At 65.6% G+C, this 20,376-nt stretch overlaps 3 protein-coding genes across 6 annotated transcripts; 1 reads left to right on the forward strand and 2 right to left on the reverse strand.

Moving 5' to 3' along the window:
* Positions 1-37: 37 nt before the first annotated feature.
* LOC121151771 (endonuclease III-like protein 1) lies at positions 38-3,406 on the forward strand. 2 transcript variants are annotated; one of them, XM_040973563.1, is made up of 6 exons: positions 38-117; positions 661-890; positions 972-1,145; positions 1,617-1,776; positions 3,031-3,136; positions 3,230-3,406. In XM_040973563.1, exons 1-6 carry the CDS (start codon positions 57-59, stop codon positions 3,354-3,356), a joined length of 858 nt encoding a protein of 285 aa, XP_040829497.1. In that variant the 5' UTR covers positions 38-56; the 3' UTR covers positions 3,357-3,406. The 2 variants fall into 2 exon arrangements, with proteins under 2 accessions (XP_040829497.1, XP_040829498.1); XM_040973564.1 differs by having other exon boundaries at positions 975-1,145.
* A 517-nt stretch (positions 3,407-3,923) lies between these two features.
* Positions 3,924-14,836, reverse strand: LOC121151770 (Na(+)/H(+) exchange regulatory cofactor NHE-RF2). 3 transcript variants are annotated; one of them, XM_040973559.1, is made up of 8 exons: positions 14,590-14,836; positions 12,442-12,642; positions 8,011-8,190; positions 5,458-5,611; positions 5,324-5,377; positions 5,074-5,084; positions 4,924-4,965; positions 3,924-4,780 (listed from the first exon to the last, which is right to left on the reverse strand). In XM_040973559.1, exons 1-8 carry the CDS (start codon positions 14,800-14,802, stop codon positions 4,622-4,624), a joined length of 1,014 nt encoding a protein of 337 aa, XP_040829493.1. In that variant the 5' UTR covers positions 14,803-14,836; the 3' UTR covers positions 3,924-4,621. The 3 variants fall into 3 exon arrangements, with proteins under 3 accessions (XP_040829493.1, XP_040829495.1, XP_040829494.1); XM_040973561.1 differs by lacking the exons at positions 12,442-12,642; positions 14,590-14,836 and adding an exon at positions 10,296-11,725; XM_040973560.1 differs by lacking the exons at positions 4,924-4,965; positions 5,074-5,084 and having other exon boundaries at positions 5,334-5,377.
* Positions 14,837-17,721: 2,885 nt separating this feature from the next.
* On the reverse strand, positions 17,722-19,027 carry LOC121151899 (neuropeptide W-like). Its single transcript, XM_040973752.1, has 3 exons — positions 18,852-19,027; positions 17,959-18,546; positions 17,722-17,812 (listed from the first exon to the last, which is right to left on the reverse strand). The coding sequence occupies exons 1-3, from the start codon at positions 19,025-19,027 to the stop codon at positions 17,722-17,724; spliced, it is 855 nt and encodes a 284-aa protein (XP_040829686.1).
* Between the last annotated feature and the right edge of the window lie 1,349 nt (positions 19,028-20,376).

Below are 20,376 nucleotides of genomic sequence, written 5' to 3' on the forward strand. Positions count from 1 at the left end.
GGACGCACGCGCCACGCGGGGGCCGACGGGACGTGTAGTCGCGGGACGCGTCCGGCATGCACACGCTGCGCGCCGGGATGCTGACGCGCAGCCGGAGCCGAGGAGGAGCGCCTGCAGGTTGGCGCCCCGGCCAGGAGGGACGGGGAAGGGGCCGTGTCCACCGGCGTCCGGGTGCACGCGCCGCCGCCGCGGCCCTGCGTTCCCATGCTGCGACCCGAAGCGACCAAGTTCTTCCCGTCCCGTCAGCCTGCCCGGGACTCCCGGGGGCCCTGAGCGCCGCGTGTGCCTAGCCCTGGCCTGGAGAGAGCGGGGCTGCCTGGACCCCACGCCCCCGCGCTCGTCCCGTCCCAGGGGAGATGGGGCGTTCCCGACGCTCCCCGGTGTTGGGGGGAAGCACGGACAACCGCAGGGCGGGAGGAACGGAAGAGGGGCGGGGAGCAGGCAGAGGCCCAGTGCCAGTGGAGAGGGCTGAAGAGGACACACCAGGAAGTTCTGTACGTGCCCAGAGGATGGACTGGGGTCCCCGTACGCGTCCGGGAGGGGAGCTTAGATACCCCCAGGGAAACAAGGCCGCAGGGAGCTGGGAGAATGCTTGAGGGCTGCGCGCCTCCCCGGGACGCACACTCCTGGGGCTCAGGGACCGAGTGGTGCTTTTTGCAGGAGAGAAAAACCCCAGCCCTGTGAAGCGACCACACAAGGTCAGGAGACTGGACATGGCCTATGAGGAGGATCCAGAGGGTGAGAAAGGTGACAGGGTCCAGGCCCCAGGCTGGGAGCCCCAGGACTGGCGAGAGCAGCTTGCCAACATCCGCGCCATGAGGAGCAGGAGGGATGCCCCCGTGGACCAGCTCGGAGCCGAGCACTGCTACGACACCGGTGCCCCCCCAGAGGTAAGCAGGAGCCTCCCCGCGCTCGCTGCCGGCTCGAGGGGCACCGGGGAGGGGCACCGGGTGGACGCGTCCTGCCGCCAGCAGGTGCAGAGGTACCAGGTGCTGCTGTCCCTGATGCTCTCCAGCCAGACCAAGGACCAGGTGACCGCGGGTGCCATGCAGCGGCTGCGGGCCCACGGCCTGACGGTGGACAGCATCCTGCAGACAGATGAGGGCACTCTGGGCCAGCTCATCTACCCTGTGGGCTTCTGGAGGGTGAGCCCAGGGCCTCAGGGCTGGAGAGAGCCGTGGGAGCCCCTGCAGGGCCCTGCCCTGGACAGCGGCCCGCACACTCGCCTGGCCCTCTGTTTACTCCAGGGCCCCTTGGCATGTGCCACCCTTCCTCCTGGAGTCTGACAGGGGCTTCCGCCCGACTCCTGAGCACTGGGTGGTGGGTGGGGCTACATCCCTCAGTGGTGCCGGCAGGGGCCACCGTCTGTCCCCAATGGGCTTTGAATAGTCCTGCCGGGGGCTGTCGGACACGGGATGGGAGCCACCCTGTCAGCTGCCGTGGGGCGGGGGGAGGCCCAGGTTCCAGGCACTCACTGCCTGAAGGGGGCACAGCCCGACCCGCAGGTGGGAGGCGCAGGCCAGGCCAGCCTTGGGGCCTCTTGCTGCCCATGGCAAGGCAAGCAGGTGGCAACACCTCTCCTCAGTTCAAGCTCTGCTCACATCTGCATCTTTCAGAGCAAGGTGAAGTACATTAAGCAGACCAGCGCCATCCTGCGGCAGCGCTATAATGGAGACATCCCAGCCTCCGTGGCAGAACTGGTGGCCCTGCCGGGCGTCGGGCCCAAGATGGCCCACCTGGCCATGGCTATCGCCTGGGGCACCGTGTCGGGCATCGGTGGGTAGCCTAGGCCAGTGAACGGGGAGGCGTTGCCCTGGGCCCACTGCCTGCTTGGGGAGGTGGGGGGCTTGTCCTCACGACCCTGACTTCAATTCCAGCCACCTCATTCATGACAAAGCCCAGGGGGTCAGAAAGCTGTCCATGCTGCTGGGCTGACCAGTCACAAGCCCAGGGAGACTGGTGGGGGGAGGGGAGGTGGGCACTGCAGGTGGAGCAGCGGCTGGGGAGGAGTGCCCAGGCCCCATTCCCTGGTCGGCACAGGAAGGACAGGCTCTCTCCCCAGAAACCCTCCCAGAGTCCTTTGCAGGCAGGTAGGGGAAGACAGCCCCCTGGATTCCTGCAGAGGTTGCGGCCCCCCAGAGCAGGGGAGGTGCCCTCCCCCACTGGGATGCCCTGAGCTGACACAGCCCAGACTCTTGGCAGATTCCTGAGCTCACCTGGGCAGCTGTCCTCCGCTGCGCGTGTCCCAGGAGGGCTATGTGGGGATAGGGAAGGTTGTGGGGAACAGCCCCTGACTGGTGGCTTGAGAACGGCAGAGGCCCTGGATGGGAGAGTCAGGCTGTTCTCTGGGGACCCCACACCCTGCCAGAAGACCCCAGGCTGCTTCTCGAACTCCTGCTGAGCTCTGCTCCTCCAACCAGGCACCTTGGCCGGCCTGGACCTCTGTGGTTCCATGGGGGCCGCACACACAGGCCAAGATGTCTCCCAGTCCTGAGCCGTGGCTGAAGGAACTGACACAGTTCTGGTCTGTGCTTTGTCCAATAGTGAAGGGGACAGAGCCAGAACTGCAGCTGGTCAGGGCAGCCAGCACCCATGTAAAGTCCATGGGGCATAAGGGAGCAGGGGTCATTGCCCAGGGGGATGGCAGCTCTGTACCCCAAGCCTGGCTGAGTGGCCACGCGGGCAGTGACCTCAGACCTGCCCTCTGGACCAAGAGGAGCCTCAGTCACAGGAGGTGAGGCTGTCGGGCCTGGGTCTCTGCACAAGGGTGCCCTGTGAGGACATGCAGGGCAGGCCTATGGATCTCCAGTGGAGGGTCTACCTACCCCCCCAGCACTTGGCCCCAATTAGCTGTTCCCGTTGAAGGCAGAGCCCAGAGAAGACACCCCTGCCCAGAGGAAAAGCTCCATGCCCCCACCATGCAGAACAGGCAGTTCTGGGGGCAGCCCAAGAGCAGTGGCTGAGGCCATTGGGGGCTCAGCCTGCCTGTGTGCAGGGACCTCCCGGTCACCCCACCCCAATCCCAAGCAGCAGTGGACACACACGTGCACAGAATCGCCAACCGCCTGCGGTGGACGAAGGAGGTGACCAAGTCCCCAGAGCAGACTCGCGCCGCCCTGGAGAGCTGGCTGCCCAGGTGTGGCTGAGGCCAGAACAGCTTTGTCGGGGGAGGGGTGCGAGGGCCCTCCTATGTCCCTCCTTGGCACTGACCCAGCTTCTGTCCCCACAGGGAGCTGTGGAGCGAGGTCAACGGGCTCCTGGTGGGCTTTGGCCAACAGACCTGCCTGCCGGTCCACCCTCGCTGCCAGGCCTGCCTCAACCGGAGGCTGTGCCCGGCTGCCCAGGGCCGTGCGTGATGTGCCCTTCCTCAGGGGGCCTGTTTAATAAAGCGTGGGGATTGTTTGTATCCGCGGTCTGGTGACACTCCCTGCAGGGCCAGTTGTTGTATGCACCCATGTCACGTGTATACACCCGCATCTGGAGGGTCAGGGTGGGGCTGGGCAGTCTCAGCTGGACGGAGGAAGTAAGAGGCGGTAGCTGCTGGGAAGCGTCCCTGCCCCCACTACTGGCCTAGGCTTGACCACAGACCCTGGCTCCCCCACCATCACCCCTGCCTTGAGTTTACAGAGCCATGTGGCCTCGGGGGACCTGGTAGGGCACCAGGGTCTACCTGTGTGCGTGGCTGGCAGTGACATCACCCCACTGGACGGAGGGCCCCCTGGTGTCACAGCACAGGTGGGGTGGGAGGCCAGGCTTCACCAGGCCCAGTAGGTGGGCAAGGGACCCAGGCACGCCCCGTTCGGTAGAGCAAACAGGACCTGTGCGTGCCAATGGGGGCAGCTCCAGGGGCCCCCAGCACAGCCCAGCTTGGGCTCCCTTCCCCCTCCGCCTGCAGAGGCTCACAAAAGACAGAGGCGCCACAGTTCCAGGCAGGCCTGTTTATTCTGAGGGCGCACATGCGCTATGGCTTACAAGGCAGACAGTAGTACTGGCCAGTGGGCTCCGGGCGCTGAGGCAGGAGAACAGGGCAGAGGCATGGCAGGGGTGGGCGCCGGGCAGGCGCAAGGTAGGGGTGCCCCCCTGGGGGGCGGGGAAGTCCTCCATCTTTGAGGCCCACAGCCCAGAGTCATTGTGTCCCAGCCCCGGAGTGGGGCAGAGGGGCAGCCCAGAGAAGCTGGATGGGGCTGACCCAGCAGTGGCCTTCTCCAGGCCGGGAGAAAGGCAGAAGGGGCAGCTCTCTGCCACCTCTGGCTTCTACAGCCTTCCACCCCCCAACTTGGCTCTGTGCTGGAGTCCTGAGGACCCCCCTGTGGAGGGCTGCTGCTGGGGGCAGGGAGAAAATGGATTGCAGAGGAAGGTTGGTTTTATTGCGATTATTTAGAGAGCGCATCCTGAGGGAGTGGGGGAGGGGCTCTGGTATTAAGTGGAAACATGTGTGGAGCTGAGGAACTTTTTTGAGGGGGAAAAAAGCAAGAACACAAATTCCTTTCTGTCGGCAGGCCCGGGCCCAGCAGTAAAGGCCCTGGCCACAGCAGGCAGCCTCCCAGCAGCCCCCACTCCCCGCGGTCCCCAGCAGCACAGTGGCTCTCCTGAGGCAGGGCCCGGCCAGCAGGCAGGGGGTTCAGAAGTTGCTAAAGATCTCACGTTTGCGGTTCCAGTCCATCTGCGGGGCCCGTTTGTTGACCCGTGTGGCCCGGGCCTTCTCCTTGGCCTCGGCTGCCGTAGGGCTCAGGTGCAGGCCGCTCTCCTGGAATGGGTCCCGCTTCCAACTGCTGGCATCCTGGGGAGGCATGGGGGAGCTGCTCGTGCAGGGCCTTCCTGCAGATGGGGCCCCTCCTCACCTCCCAGGCTGACATCTCCCGAGGCCCCTGGCACCCGTGTGTGTGTGTCCACAGAAGCAGAGCTGGGAGGACGCCTGGTTACCTCGGTGTCCTTGTCCAAACCTGGCGGGCCACCTCTGCTAAGCTGGGAAACCAAGGGCAGGCCTGCTCCGCAGGCCCCACCTGCAGGCCCCCCCGAGAAGTCAGGTGCACACGGATCCCCACACACATATCACAGCACCAGGCAGGGCACACACACCTGACCTGCCCTGGGCAGGTGGGGACTGGAAGGCTCATGTGCCAGGGAGACCCCAGGTGCCCACCCCAGCCTGTAGGGCCAGGCTATAATGCTGGCCCAGGATGGCATTAAACCCTGGGCCAGATGGACCAATGGGGCCAGGGGAAAAGTTGTGCAGCCACACCCGTCCAGAGGCAGACATTTCCAGGGAGAAGCCCTCCATCAGGTCTGGGGGGCCCCAAGGTACCCCAGAGGTCTCCTTGGCCCAGTCTCACCTGGGCAGGACTGGTCCCATTGGTGATCGGTGACGGCAGTGGACCTGCAGGGACAGCATGTCTGTGGCCACTCGGCCCCCCACTCCCTCCTCCCATGCCTGACCAACCCCAGGACGCAGCGCACCTTCCACATGCTCCTCGGTGGGTGTGATCCGCAGCCGTTTGAAGTGCTCGTCCGTGTCAGGATCCACCACCAGCAGCCGGGCCTCGCTCTCTTTGGCCTTGATGCTGGCCACAACCTCGGCGTGCCGCAGCCCCTCCACATTCTGCCCGTTCACCTGCCGCCGCCAGCACCCCAGGTCAGCAGCCTGAGGGGCCCCACCAGCCCCCAGGAGGCCCAGCCGGGTGTGGCATCAAATATTCATCAAAGCCACCACCGGCCAAGGCCTGGAGAGGAGTGTTCACCCGCTCAGGTTCTCAGCAGCTCCTTCAGCAGGGGCCCCAGAACACACACACACAAGGATGCAGGGACACACACACACACACAAGGATGCAGGGACACACACACACGGATGCAGGGACACACACACACACACAAGGATGCAGGGACACACACACACACGGATGCAGGGACACACACACACACAAGGATGCAGGGACACACACACACGGATGCAGGGACACACACACACACACAAGGATGCAGGGACACACACACACACGGATGCAGGGACACACACACACACAAGGATGCAGGGACACACACACAAGGATGCAGGGACACACACACACACAAGGATGCAGGGACACACACACACACGGATGCAGGGACACACACGGATGCAGGGACACACACACACGGATGCAGGGACACACACACACACACACGGATGCAGGGACACACACACACACAAGGATGCAGGGACACACACACACACACACGGATGCAGGGACACACACACACACACACGGATGCAGGGACACACACACACGGATGCAGGGACACACACACACACACACACACAGATGCAGGGACACACACACGGATGCAGGGACACACACACACGGATGCAGGGACACACAAGGATGCAGGGACACACACACACACACAAGGATGCAGGGACACACACACACACACACGGATGCAGGGACACACACACACAAGGATGCAGGGACACACACACACACACGGATGCAGGGACACACACACACACGGATGCAGGGACACACACGGATGCAGGGACACACACACGGATGCAGGGACACACACACACACACACGGATGCAGGGACACACACACACACACAAGGATGCAGGGACACACACACACACGGATGCAGGGAGACACACACACGGATGCAGGGACACACACACACACACGGATGCAGGGACACACACACACACAAGGATGCAGGGACACACACACACACACGGATGCAGGGACACACACAGATGCAGGGACACACACACGGATGCAGGGACACACACACACGGATGCAGGGACACACACACACACACACGGATGCAGGGACACACACACACAAGGATGCAGGGACACACACACACACACGGATGCAGGGACACACACACACACACAAGGATGCAGGGACACACACACACACACACGGATGCAGGGACACACACACACGGATGCAGGGACACACACACACACACGGATGCAGGGACACACACACACGGATGCAGGGACACACACACACACGGATGCAGGGACACACACACACACACGGATGCAGGGACACACACACACACACGGATGCAGGGACACACACACACACACAAGGATGCAGGGACACACACACACACACAAGGATGCAGGGACACACACACACACACGGATGCAGGGACACACACACGGATGCAGGGACACACACACACACGGATGCAGGGACACACACACACGGATGCAGGGACACACACACACACACGGATGCAGGGACACACACACACGGATGCAGGGACACACACAGATGCAGGGACACACACACGGATGCAGGGACACACACACGGATGCAGGGACACACACACACGGATGCAGGGACACACACGGATGCAGGGACACACAAGGATGCAGGGACACACACACGGATGCAGGGACACACACACACGGATGCAGGGACACACACACACGGATGCAGGGACACACACACGGATGCAGGGACACACACACACGGATGCAGGGACACACACACACGGATGCAGGGACACACACACACAGATGCAGGGACACACAAGGATACAGTGACACACACGGATGCAGGGACACACACACGGATGCAGGGACACACACACGGATGCAGGGACACACACACACGGATGCAGGGACACACACACACGGATGCAGGGACACCAGGGACACACGGATGCAGGGACACACACACACGGATGCAGGGACACACACACACGGATGCAGGGACACACAAGGATACAGTGACACACACGGATGCAGGGACACACACACACACGGATGCAGGGACACACACACGGATGCAGGGACACACACACGGATGCAGGGACACACACACACGGATGCAGGGACACACACACACGGATGCAGGGACACACACACGGATGCAGGGACACACACACACAAGGATGCAGAAACACACACACATGGATTCAGGCACTGACGCACAGGGATAAGATCAGGATCTTGAGATCTGCATACACGCAGGACCACCCAGCACCCGCCCAGTCCCAAAGCCGCGGTGCTCAATACCTCGATGAGCCGATCTTGGGGGCGGAGGCCGGAGTGGGCGGCAGGCGAGCCTGGGTCCACGGAACGAATGTACTGGCCGGGCCGAGACTTGTCACTATGCAGATTAAACCCGTAGCCCTGCGGGCCCTTGTGCAGGTGACAGAGCCGAGGACGCAGCTCTCTCGGGGGCCCGTTGGCATCCTGTAGGTGCAGGGACCACCAGGTTGGGCTCTGCCACCAGTCACCCTGAACCACACACTGACCACAGTGCCCCTGCCGCCCAACCCCCCACGTTGTGTCAGGGTCTCCAGTCCTAGCCGCCTAGGGATGGTTTTGGCTGCCCTACAGCAGTGGTGACACAAGACTCTAGGCTGCTGGAGGGCTGCGTGTGCCCAGGCTGGGGCTGTGAGAACAGTGAGGTCCCCTTGTGGTTCCAGGGGACACTGTGCCCCTAATCCCGCCCCTGTACTCACCTGGTTCTGCTGGGCCCACAGGAGCAGAGACCAGAGCCTGCCTGCTCCCCTGCTGGAGGCCCAGGAGCACCCCCCACTCCCATGGCCCAGGGTCCTGACTTCACTTCACCTCTGGCATCTCGCGCAGGAGGGCTCCAAAGCAGGAGGGCCAAACCCCAGCGCCCCAGCGTCCCTCACCTGGCCCTGGCTGACCAGCCACGGCACTGAAAGGCCAGCAGCCGCTGGTGCCCAATTACATGTGGCTATGGCCGCAAGGAGCAGGCGGGTGGCTGCTCAGGTTTCCGGAAGGTCCCAGTGGCTGGGGTGCTCCCCAGGGCCCCTCCCACCTGTCTCAGGGGGCCCTGAGCCAGGCTGGGGGCAGTGCTGAGGGAAGGCACCTGCTCTCAGGCACCTGACCCCCTCAGTTCAGATCACTGCCTGGTCACTTTGGCCCCCAGCCTTGAAAAGCTCACTACAGGGCCCGGCGCGGTGGCGCAAGTGGTTAAAGGTCCTCGCCTTGCACGCCCGGGATCCCATATGGGCGCCGGTTCTAATCCCGGCAGCCCCGCTTCCCTTCCAGCTCCCTGCTTGTGGCCTGGGAAAGCAGTTGAGGACAGCCCAAAGCTTTGGGAACCTGCACCCGCGTGGGAGACCCGGAAGAGGCTCCTGGCTTCGGATCGGCATAGTATCAACCCGTTGCGCTCACTTGGGGAGTGAATCATTGGATGGAAGATCTTCCTCTCTGTCTCTCCTCTCTGTATATCCGCCTTTCCAATAACAAAATAATAAAAAAAAATAAATCTTTAAGAAAAGCTCACTACAAACAACTCCCCTAGGAGCCGGCAAGGGTCCGTGTCCGCCACACTGCCAGCCCAGTCCCTAGCTGCTCCCTCCACCGGGACCCCTTCCCTGCACCTGGGCCCGGCCTGCAGTTTCCTCAACACCCATCACCATGGCTGTGCGGCCATGTCCATCACACCAGGGCTGGCGGGGGATGTGGGAGGCACCAAGAACTCCAGGGCACAGGCCCAGACACAGATGTGGGGCTCTGGAGCACAGCTGGGCACCTCCCCACAGAGGTGCTGTCAGGGCCCCGTTGGCCAGAACACAGCCCAGGGGTCAGCCTGGGAGGGGGCAGAGTGGCAGTGCTTGCCCATGTGCCGCGGGCCCTAGTGGCAGGGGTCATCAGGTGGTGCCAGCATGGGGTGGCCACAGCGTGTGCCAGCCCCCTGGAGCCTCCCTTCTGCTGCCTCCTGCAGGCTTTCCCCACGCCCCCGCAGCAGCCTGCAGGGCCGGCTTTGCCAGAGGTTCGCAAATGGGAAACAGGATTGGGCAGGGCGTATGGAGCCACAAGGCCTGGCTGAAGCCATTCTGGCCACTTCCCCACCGCCAGCCCCCAACCTCACACCCCAGTCCAGAGCAGCCGCCTCTCCCTGTACAAACCAAGGGGGACTGGTAACTGCAACCTGGGGCCCAGGGCTTCCAAACTTGGCAGGGGCCCTCGTGCAGTGGGCAAAGAGCCACGGCCGCAGCCCACAGCAAGGCCACATGGCTCGCATTCCTCCTTGCCCCAGCCCCACACACTTTCTGCCGGCTCCCACAGGCTCCAGGCCAGTCCCACCAGCTGTGGAGCTGGGCAAACCCGTCCCCTGGCCATGCCTTGAACAGAAAAGAGGCTGGTCTGGGGGTGTCCACAGGCCACACTGCCCCTCACAGTGACTCACCAGTCCTGGTAGAGAAAGGCCACCATTGTTGTCAGGGGCCAATGGCTTCCCCAGAGGTCCCATACCCCCAACCCCCAGCCTGGGGCCCTACCCCCCTGGAGCAAAGCCAGCCAGGGGGCCTCCAGCTGACCTGTACAAGCCCCTGAGAGGGGTCCCGTGGAGGGGCTCCTGGAGTGGGGCCCGGAGGTGTGGCATTCCCGGAGCGGGCCATGGAGGCGGGCGGGTGGACCGACGCAGCCAGCTGAGGGTGCTGCACTGGAGTGGCGTGAGCTCTCAGCACAGCTGGGCTGCCACCCGCTTATCTACCCCCTCCATGGCCCACGGCTCCCCGGGGATGGGTGGGGACATGGGGGCTGAGTCACTTTGGGGAGCAGGGTGGGGACAGAGCCCCCTCCCCTGCTAAGGGAGGCTCCAGTCGGACGCCCCCCCCCACCCAGCTCAGTTTCCGTCCCAAGAAAGGAAGGAAGGAAGCGGCTGGGAGGCCCTGCCCTGCTCTGAGACCCAGGGCTACGAGGACAGGGGGGCGAGGGAGAGGTCCCAGCCCTGCAAACCCAGGGCTACAGGGACGGGGGGGCAGGGGACAGGACCCAGCCCTGCAGACCCAGGGCTATGGGGACAGGGGGGCAGGGGACAGGACCCAGCCCTGCAGACCCAGGGCTATGGGGACAGGGGGGTCAAGGGAGAGGACCCAGCCCTGCAGACCCAGGGCTACGGGGACGGGGGGGCGAGGGAGAGGTCCCAGCCCTGCAGAGCCAGACACCAGCCTGCTGTGCCTCCTGGGGGAACAGACAGCCAGCCCTCAGAGCCACTACCCCTCACTGTCCTTCTCTGTGCCTGTCAAGACCCTCCGAGCAGGAAGCAAAGGCACGGCGGGGCGCAGGAGCTGCGACCCAGGGCCTGGCACCGCCGACTGCCCTGTCTCAGTCCGGGGGCTGTCCCTAGCGTCAGCACCAGCTGTGTTGCAGCTGCAGCCACCCCCAGCCCAATGGGGCCCGGGGCTGAGTCACTGCTCACAGTCAGGGCCTTCCCAGCCTCCAGAGGTAAGGGATTCCACACCAAGCACGGGTCCCTCCACCAGGAGAGGGTGCCCTCCACGGGGCACCCCACTCCTCGCCAAGACAAGCACACAGTCACCCTCCCCTCCCTCTCTCGGCACAGCCCTATGGCCTGCTGGGCTCCCTTATAGCCAGCGCAGGTGGCCAGCACCTGAGCCCTGAAGAGGCGGCCCAGCGCCTGCTTCTGGGGTACACCCTGGCCCCTGACCTCCTTGCTGCCAGCTGGGCCCCACCTTGTTGTTCCTCTAGGAACCCGCCCAGAGGAAGCCGCTCCTAGGACTTCCTGTGGCCCCCAGAGCTAGAGCCAGGGAGGGGGAAGCTGTGACAGGGTGCTGGGGGAGCCGCAGACACCCCACCCTGCGGACAAGGCCCAGGGCGGATTTTTCCACAGGAAGGTGAACTGGGCCGTTTGTGTCTAAATCAATGGACAAATGCAGAGTGTGGTGTGGGGGGGCTTCCTCCTGGGAGAGGGAGGGGTGCCTGGGAAAGCAGCAGGGTCCCGGCCGGGACAGGCCCCGCCTGGCATGCTGTGGCCGGTCACCAGGACTGCCTGGAGAGACTTCTGCCCTCAGGAGCCCCGGGGCCAAGGTCCAGACTCTGGGGCCCGGCACCTGTGACCCTGGCCAGCCTCACAGCCTGGTGCAAATGGCAGAGAACGCAGTGGGCCCCAGTTCCCATGTTAGGCTCTTGGCCAAGCCTGGCTCCCACTGGAGATCCCTTCCCGGGCTCCACACACAGCCTGGCCTCATGGGCATGCCCTGAGTGCCCCTCGTCACCTACCTGTCTCCTGGGGCCTCCCTAATATCTGGGGGAGGGTGAACCAGCCCCCACACACCAGCTGAGTCTACCCCTCACCCCGCTGCCCACCTGCTGGACCAGCTCCCCAGAGGACTTCACAGCACACACAGGCTCCACAGTCCACACACCAAAAGCAGCTAGGCCTGCTGCATCCCTGCACATCCCGGGGACCCTGCTCACGCTTCTCAGCCCCTCAGCAAGGAAGGCCTGGGTAGTGACCCCTCCCTGGGCCAGGTGGGAAGCCGGCTAGCGGAAAGGCATGAAGACAGAGTCAGGGTGAGGACTAAGCAATCCTGTGCCCACCCAGCTTGGAACACGGGCACCTGAGCGGCCAGAGGGCAGTCCCAGGGGCAGAGAGGGGCTTGCTAAAGAGCCCAGGCGGACACAAAGCCCGGGCAGCACCGCAGGCAAGGGCGGCCATACCTTCTGGCCAGCGTCGCTGCTCAGGCTGCCTGCATGTGCCCAGTCCGGCCGTGGCTCCCAGGGGTCGCGCGCAGGCGGGAGGCCTCGCTGGGCCATGTCCTCTGTGCAGGTCAGCTGCCGCCGGCGAAGCTCCTCGTCTGTGTCCTTGTCCACCACCAGCAGCCGGGTGTGGCCTTCTACAGCCTTGATCCTCTGCACCACCTGGGCCAGGCAGGGATGGGGGCGGGTCAGCGGCCGGTGGCCCAGGCAGCACATGGATGGCTCAGTGCACTGGCAGGCAGGCGGTGACTGCCAGCGGGGTGGGTGGCTGGATCCAGAGGCCCGCAGGACCCGCCGGCTCCGCCCCCCACCCCCAGGCTCCAGCAGCCGCCTGCCTGGCCTCACCAGGGCCTTGGGATCACTCCAGGCCTTGCTCTGCATCCAGAACCTTCTCCAGGGGGTGGAGAGCCAGTCTGCAGGTAACGGTGATTGTACCCAAATGGACTTCAGACATTCAAGTCTGCCTGTGTGTGCACATGTTCGTGTGTGTGTGCTTGTGTGAGCCTGTGTATGGACAGCCGTGTGTGTGTGTGTGTGTGTGTGTGTGTATGCTCGTGTGGGCCTATGTATGGACAGCCGTGTGTGTGTGTGGACAGCCGTGTGTGTGTGTGTGTGTGTGTATGCTCGTGTGGGCCTGTGTATAGACAGCCGTGTGTGTGTGTGGACAGCCGTGTGTGTGTGTGTGCCTGTGTGTGGACAGCCGTGTGTGTGTGTGTGTGTGTGCCTGTGTATGGACAGCCGTGTGTGTGTGTGTGTGTGCCTGTGTATGGACAGCCGTGTGTGCTTGTGTGAGCCTGTGTATGGACAGCCGTGTGTGTGTGTGTGTGTGTGTGTGTGTATGCTCGTGTGGGCCTGTGTATAGACAGCCGTGTGTGTGTGCGGACAGCCGTGTGTGTGTGTGTGTGTGTGTGTGTGTGTGTGTGTGTATGCTCGTGTGGGCCTGTGTATAAACTGCCGTGTGTGTGTGTGTGGACAGCCGTGTGTGTGTGCGGGCCTGTGTGTGTTGTGCAAACATTTGTGCGTGCATATGCGTGTGTGCGCTCTGTCAGCTCTACCATCTGTCTCGGAGTCTGCCTCGCCGTCTGGCTCCGGGAGAGGGAGTTTTCTCCGGGGTGTGGTTTGGCAGTGGAGGCTGCATTGCCCTCCGTGCAGCTACACCCCACACCCAGCACGGAGGGCCGAGGGCAGGTCCACCTGGGGGACAGGTGTGGCATGACAGTCGCCTGCAGGGCCTGGGAAGGCCTGAGCAGTGAGAGATGGCCAGAAGCGTGCACCTGAGCACCCTGAACGTCAGCCCCTTCCTTGGGAGCCCCTTCCTGTCCCCCTCCGTCTCCCTGCCTAACGATAAGCTCTGGGCCTCAGCGCCCTGGTCTGCAGCCCCTGTCTCCCCTCCTGGGGCTGTGGGAGGCTCTGGGGTAGGTCCAGTGCCCCAGGGGCCTGAACAAGTGAGTGTGCCTGGGCACAGGGTGGCCATGACTGACACACAGGGCCTGCATGCCAGCTCAGCTGGCCCTACACCTGTCAGCCAAGCCCTCTGGTCCCGACCACCCTGCTGCCACTTTTCTGTCTGTGAGGCAGGCAGTGGATAGAGCACCCTGGGGCAGACACCCGCCAGGGGTTCAAGCCCTGGCCAAGCACAAAATCAATCTATTCATCTCCAGGCCCCGAGCAGGCCACGTAGGCTGGTCACAGACTCACTGGGTGAGGGCCGCCCAGCAGCCCCAGCAGGTCTGCACCGAGGCTGGTGGCTAGCCAGGGTGTGAGGCCAGTGCAAGGGAGACGCCCCCCAGCCCAGGGCTGCAACGCTCTCCAGCTACGTGAGGCGGCCTTGTGGCCAGAGTTCCCAGCAGGAGGGAAAGGACTGGAGGGGTGCAAGGCCAGGGATCAACTCCCACCGGACCAGGCACTCCAGCTGGACGGGACACGGGCGCCACCGAGGACCCCAGCAGCGGGTGCGCCCACACATCCCGACTCACACTCGGGGAAAGCGGAGGGCGGCCAGGGCCGGCCAGGGCCGCAGTGCGGCCCCTCCCTGCCATGGGGGAGGCGGGGGCGGCCCCTGCCAGAGCTGCGGAGCCTCCCCCGGCCCGCCCGCGGCCCCGCACCCACCTGGTGGTGCGTCTCGCCCTCCACGTTGACGCCGTTGACCTCGACCAGCCGGTCCCCTGCGCGCAGCGCGGCCGCCTCGGCGGGGGAGCCGGGCTCCACGCGCCGGATGAACTGCCCACGGCGGCCCTTCTCGCCGTGCAGGTGGAAGCCGTAGCCTTGCTCGCCGCGCACCAGGCGGCACAGGCGCGGCCGCAACGGCTCCGGCGCGGCCATGGCGCCCGCTGACCACCGGCCGGGCGCGGGCTGGCCGCGGCGCTCCGGGGCCCGCAGGCCGGGGCGCGGGGCTGGCGCGGGGCTGGCGCGGGGGGACGGGCGGCCGCCTCGGCGCTGCGCCCGGCTCCAGACGCCTCGGGCTCCGGCTCGGCTCCGGCTCGGCTCCGGCTCTGCTCCGGCTGGGGCGCCGCCCCCGCTCCCGCCCCTTCCCCGCCCCCGCCCCGGGGCCACGCTGCGCCCGCCCGGCCGGCCCTGCCTCGGGCCCGGCTGCCCCGAGGACTCCCCGCACCTCTGCCTTTTCTGTGCGGGGCACCACCGGGGCAGGCTCTTGGAGCGGGCAGCAGGCAGGAGGAAGTGAGATGGGGTCCCCTGGCCTGCCGCCGTTCCTCCAGGCTGCTCCTCCCTCGCCCCTCGCAGTGCTGCTCCCTAGAGCCTTGAGCAAGCAGGGCTGCCTTGTCCCACGCAAAGCGCCACGGTCGGCCAGGAGACCAAAGGAGGCCAGCACATGGAGCACTGGGTGCATAGTCACCCAGCCTCCTGCTCTGCGCTGGGCACTGGGGCCTGGACTGGCTGTGTATCGCGGCGGGTTGGGGGTGTTTTATGTTAACCTGCTGGCCTCAGATAAGCTGCTCCAGGGCTTTGGCCTCTGTGCTCCGGGCAACTCTGGGCAGCCGTCAGCATGGCACACACAAGCACACACACAGGGCGTCCCTCCAGCCCCCTAACCAAACGGCAACCCTTCCTCCCCATGGGCCCAGGGACAGGAGGCACTGATGCTACACCCTTCCCCACAGAGCCCTGCTGAGGTCTGCCCCAAGCCAGCAGGGACCCCAGCACTTACCGGTCTCCCCAGGGTGGGGCAGAAGTGGCCCAGACAGCCGCCCATGTGGGCAGCAGGAGAGGGTGGCCCAGCTCAGCCCCCACAGCCAGATCTGACGGCAAGACTCTCTGCCAGGGCTCTCCAGCCCCCACCATGCACAGGGCCCGCCCCTGGGCAGCCTCCTGAGCCATGGCCCCCTGGGTGCCCACGCCTCAGCTGCTGGCATCACCCATCCTGCCCACACCCAGCAGCTCCTGAATGAGGCTGCCCTGGACCAGCTACCACCTCTGCCCGGTCCCTGCCTGTAGCTGCTGAGAGGGCAGCATCCCACCACCCACCACCCACAGACATCCCGGGAGGAGCTGGCGAGTCCTCGCCCAGCACCCAGCACAGCCGGGCTGTTGCTCTGTGGCCGCCCTAGCTCAGGGGATCCTGGTCTCCCCCTCTTCCCTCCAATCCAGGAAAGAGCTTCCAGGTCCCCTGCTGCTTTCTGCTGCCCAAGACCCGGCTGCATGTCACTGAGTTGGGCAAGGGTGGCCAGCTGTGGGGTCTCTGAGGGTGCAGGTCAGCACCACGGAGGTGAGGTGCCGCGTTCTCTCGGGTCACAGTGGGATGACTGAGCAGCAAGGAGCCAGCCAGAAGGACCAAGACGATGAGACTAGAGCCCTGGGGACTACCCTGCGGCTCCGGCGGCAGAAGTGGGGTCTTCCCTCAGAGCCCCCGGCCCAGGCTGGCCGAGTGCCCCTCAGGGACGCCTCAGTATCTCCAGAGCTGATACTGGAGCGGGCACGCAGGCCGCGCGGGCAGCCCGGGGACCTGCCAGGAGGACGGCGGCGGCGACCAGGCCTGGCCAGGAGGACCGGCCAGGAGGACGGCCAGGAGGACGGCCAGGAGGACGGCGGCGGGGACCAGGCCTGGCCAGGAGGACCGGCCAGGAGGACGGCCAGGAGGACGGCCAGGAGGACGGCCAGGAGGACCGGCCAGGAGGACGGCGGCGGGGACCAGGCCTGGCCAGGAGGACGGCCAGGAGGACGGCCAGGAGGACCGGCCAGGAGGACGGCCAGGAGGACGGCGGCGGGGACCAGGCCCGGCCAGCAAACGCGCGGGCGCGCCCTGAGCCCCGCGCCGCGGCCGCGCAGCGCCACCTGGCGGGCGTCGCCTCGCCTCGGCTCAGCCCCGCGTGGCCCGGCGGGGTGGGGGCCGATGGTGCTCCAGACGTGTCATGGGGGATAGCGGGCAGAGACGGCGGCCGCCCCCAGCCCCAGTGGGACCCCCTTCAACCCGGTATTCATCAGACATGGAGGCCAGTCGGCACCGGGCGTGGCAAGCCCTGGGTGGATGAGGTCTCCTGTACGTGGGCCTGGGACCCTGCGGTCCTCCCCACGCCGGGTGGGGGAGTGACAAACTGTGTCGACTCAGGGCACAGATGGGGACCCAGCCCGAGAGCTGACCCTGGCCAGCTGAGATCCAGGTCGGCTCTGGGAACTGGGACGCTGCAGGGGAGAGGTGAGGGCACCCAGACCATCCTGAGCTGGCGGCTGAAGGAGACGGCAGAGCCCAGGTGTGTAAGAGGCCAGAGCCAGTTACCAAATGCAGAATGGGAAGGGCAAGGAGGGCAGGGGAGCCCCTCGCCCCCCGCCCCAGGACAGCATGACTGTCAATGGAGGTGTTCCCAGGAGTGCAGGTCTGCAATGAGGGTTGGGAGACAAGACACGCAAGGTGGGCTGCCTGAGCCCAGGATCCGGGGCTCCAGCGTCATTGTCCGCGGCTGGCCCCTTCTTCCTCCCTGCACACCCCAGGCTGAGACAGGGCCCAGGGTCCCTCTCCACCTCCCTCACAGGAGCCGGTGGGGTCACCTCGCCCGGAGCCCTGGCCTGACCTCATTGCTCCCCGCTGCCCCGCCCCTCCTGAGAGCCCAGGGGATTCCTGACATTTGCCAGGGCGTGGGCGCAGCACTTCGGGCCGGAGCCCATCGGCAAAGTACACAGCAAAGAGAGGGGTCACACGCGGGGGTGCAGCGAGAGAGGCGGGTTTTATTGACCGCACAGCCCGGCGGGGCCGGCGCTGTGGGCACGCGGGAGCCACGGGGGCGGGTGCGCTCAGGGCTGTCCGGGGGTCAGGCGGGGGCCGGCGAGGGGTCTTCGCTGCAGGTACCAGCGTGGCGGGGCTGGAGGCGTCTCTCCGATGAGTCTATTAAAAACACAGCGCTACTGTTAGGGATCGGCGGTGCGCCCCTCGGGTGTACGGGACGGGGTTGAGGGGCTCACCAGGTGTGGGTCGCGCGCCCCCCGCCTGCACCTCCCGGGAAGCCCTGGCTTCTCCGTTCCCTCACGTACCTGGCGGGCTCCGCTGAACTCGGGTCCAGCCGCAACTCCTCCGGGGCGGACGGGCTGCGGAGCGCATGGACGGGGCGCGCAGCCGCGGAGCTCCAGCGTGGCGCCTCCCGCCGCTCCCGAAGCCCCGGGGAAAGCAGAAGAGCATTGCGCGCGGCGGGCGCCGGGGCGAGCGCGTCCCAAGCCGGGGTCCTGGCGGCCGCGGGCAGCGCGCGACGCCACACGTAGGGCGAGCGGCGCAGCCCCATGAGCAGGCCGGCCGCGCGGCCCACCGTGTGGTAGCGCGGACTCGCCACGTGCTTGTACCAGGCGCCCGTGGGCAGCGGCAGCAGGAGCAGCAGCAGCGGCAGAAGCCGCCGGCTAGCCCCAGGACCCCGCGCCGGGGTGCGCACTCCCGGGCCCCACGCCAGGGCGCTTGTGTCCACGGCCGCCCGACTGGGCGGGCCAGCAACCAGCGGGGCTGGGTCTGCGCGCTGGGCTGAGTCGGGAGCTGCAGGTGAGAGGCGAGAGGCGTTTGGTGGCCCGCGAGCGGGTCCGGCTATAACCACTCGGTCGCCCCGCCCCAGACCGCCCCCGCGGGGCCCTGGGGTCCTCCGAGGTGGTGGGAGGGGTGGAGCAGGACGACTCAGGGCGCCTCGTGGGAGCGGCCTGGACGGTCTGCAGGGGCCTTCCCGCGGGAGGCGTCCGGAGCCGCAGGTGGAGGGGTGGAGGGGACAAACGCAGCCTCCAGACTCAGGGCTCCTGCAGGTACCAACCCAGGGACAGGAAAGCTGGAAGTGTGCCCTGGGTGTGCCCTCCTCTAGGTCTTTCCTTTGGAAACTGTGGCCCCTCAGTGACCCTCCCAGCTCAAGGACAAAGGTGCAGCCCCTGAGCAACTTAGCCATGGCCCTGCCCACCTTCTGTCCTGCATCTCTCTGGCTGTGGTCCCCAAGGCCACTTGTCCATCCGTCCAGCTAGGCCCCGTGCTGGCCACCTCCGTGTCTTGAACGCTCTTATCTTCCTTCTCCATGGCCAGGGCCAGCTCCTCAACCTTCTTCAGGACGCTGCTGCAGTGGGTGGCCCCTGGGGCCATCACAGCTCACGCTCTCTGGGGGAGGGGCAGGGTCTGAGATCCTCACTCCTGACTCTCAGCCCTCCCCACAGCCACCCCTAGTGTCCCCAGTACTGAGAAGTCAGTCTGATGGGGCCCCTAGGAGGTACCGGGGCTATGGGCCGTTACCCCTGGAGCTGAGTGGGTCCCAGATCCTGTGCAGCTGCGTGTAGGGCTGCACTCCTGGACCATCCCCCCAAGAGCCTAGTGGAAGGATGGCAGGGAAGCACAGGTCCTGAGGTCTGGCAGCCTGGCAGCACCCCTCAGAGGCCACAGACAATCACAGGTCTGCGGGGCTGGTGGGGGCGGGGCACTGCTGTGGACCCCCACCTGTCTGCTGTCAGGCGGGGCGCTCTCGGCAGGAGCCCCTGAGGCCCAGGCGGGGGTGAGCCACAGGGTCTGGAGGACCACGGGGACCAGGCAGCCTGCCAGTGAGCCATCCCAGCCGCACCCCCAGGGGGCCCCTTGGTCGGGAGAGCCGCCTGGAGTGTGTGGTGGGCGGGCACGACAGCACGACTCAGGGCTGGGTCTGGCTGCTCTTCAAGTCCCCTGGGGCCTTCACCACTGGCTGAGTGCAGGTGTGGCCTGGGGACTGCAGCCCTCAGAAGAGGCACTGAGGCCTGATGCACTCCTTCCAAGTGGGCAGTGGGCGTCTGTGATGGGCCTGGGAGTCTAGAACAAGCAAGAGCAGCAGTGTTACTGGGTTGGGATGCCACCACCCCTCCACCCCTCCAGAGCCAAGATACCAGACACTGGGGTCTGCCTCAGGGCTGTGGCCCCAGCAGATAAAAAGCAGGAGGCAGGCACGGAACCCATGGCGCCGGAAGCCAGGCTGCCTGGAGAACCTGCCCCGTTGGGGTGAGGGATCCCAAGGCCAGAGGAGCAGCACAGGGGCTGTTCCGTCCCCCACCCCCAGCCAGGGCTCCTGGAGTCCAGCTTCTGCAGCAGAGGACTGCAAAACCCTCATAAGAATCCTCATCTCGGCCTCACCTCTCGCCATGTTTAAAAGGCAGAGGGACAGACGGAGAAGGGCGGTTGTGGAGAGGAGCAGAGGCCCTCCACCTGCTGGCTCCCAGGCTGTGAAGGCAGAGAGGCTGGCCTGGGCCAAATCCAGCAGGCTGAACTCCACCCTGGCCTCCCTCATGGGGGGCCATTTTCCCTTGCCTTCCCAGTGCATTAACTGGGAGCTGAAATGGGAAGTAGAGCCCCTGGGGCTTGAACTGCCCTCCAATCTCTAGCAGTGGCTTAACCTGCTATGCCACGATGCCAACCACAGGACCTGTGTGTGTGTGGGGGGGGGGTTAAAAGATTTATTTTTATTGGAAAGTCAG

Source organism: Ochotona curzoniae, unplaced genomic scaffold (genome assembly GCF_017591425.1).
Source record: "Ochotona curzoniae isolate NIBS_2020 unplaced genomic scaffold, NIBS_Ocur_1.0 contig_2321, whole genome shotgun sequence".
NCBI classification, from domain to species: domain Eukaryota; kingdom Metazoa; phylum Chordata; class Mammalia; order Lagomorpha; family Ochotonidae; genus Ochotona; species Ochotona curzoniae.

Bases quoted from the DNA above. Each gene is read 5' to 3' on its own strand.
- LOC121151771 (XM_040973563.1), top strand. From the start codon at position 57: ATGCACACGCTGCGCGCCGGGATGCTGACGCGCAGCCGGAGCCGAGGA. The intron at 1,146-1,616 runs GTGAGCCCAGGG...TGCATCTTTCAG, and splicing joins ACCCTGTGGGCTTCTGGAGG to AGCAAGGTGAAGTACATTAA. The intron at 3,137-3,229 runs GTGTGGCTGAGG...CTGTCCCCACAG, and splicing joins CTGGAGAGCTGGCTGCCCAG to GGAGCTGTGGAGCGAGGTCA.
- LOC121151770 (XM_040973559.1), bottom strand. From the start codon at position 14,802: ATGGCCGCGCCGGAGCCGTTGCGGCCGCGCCTGTGCCGCCTGGTGCGC. The intron at 8,191-12,441 runs GTATGGCCGCCC...CTGCACCTACAG, and splicing joins GCAGCGACGCTGGCCAGAAG to GATGCCAACGGGCCCCCGAG. The intron at 5,612-8,010 runs GTATTGAGCACC...TGGCGGCGGCAG, and splicing joins CCCAAGATCGGCTCATCGAG to GTGAACGGGCAGAATGTGGA.
- LOC121151899 (XM_040973752.1), bottom strand. From the start codon at position 19,027: ATGGCCCCAGGGGCCACCCACTGCAGCAGCGTCCTGAAGAAGGTTGAG. The intron at 18,547-18,851 runs GTGGGCAGGGCC...ACCACCTCGGAG, and splicing joins AGAGAGATGCAGGACAGAAG to GACCCCAGGGCCCCGCGGGG. The intron at 17,813-17,958 runs GTACGTGAGGGA...TGTTTTTAATAG, and splicing joins AGTTCAGCGGAGCCCGCCAG to ACTCATCGGAGAGACGCCTC.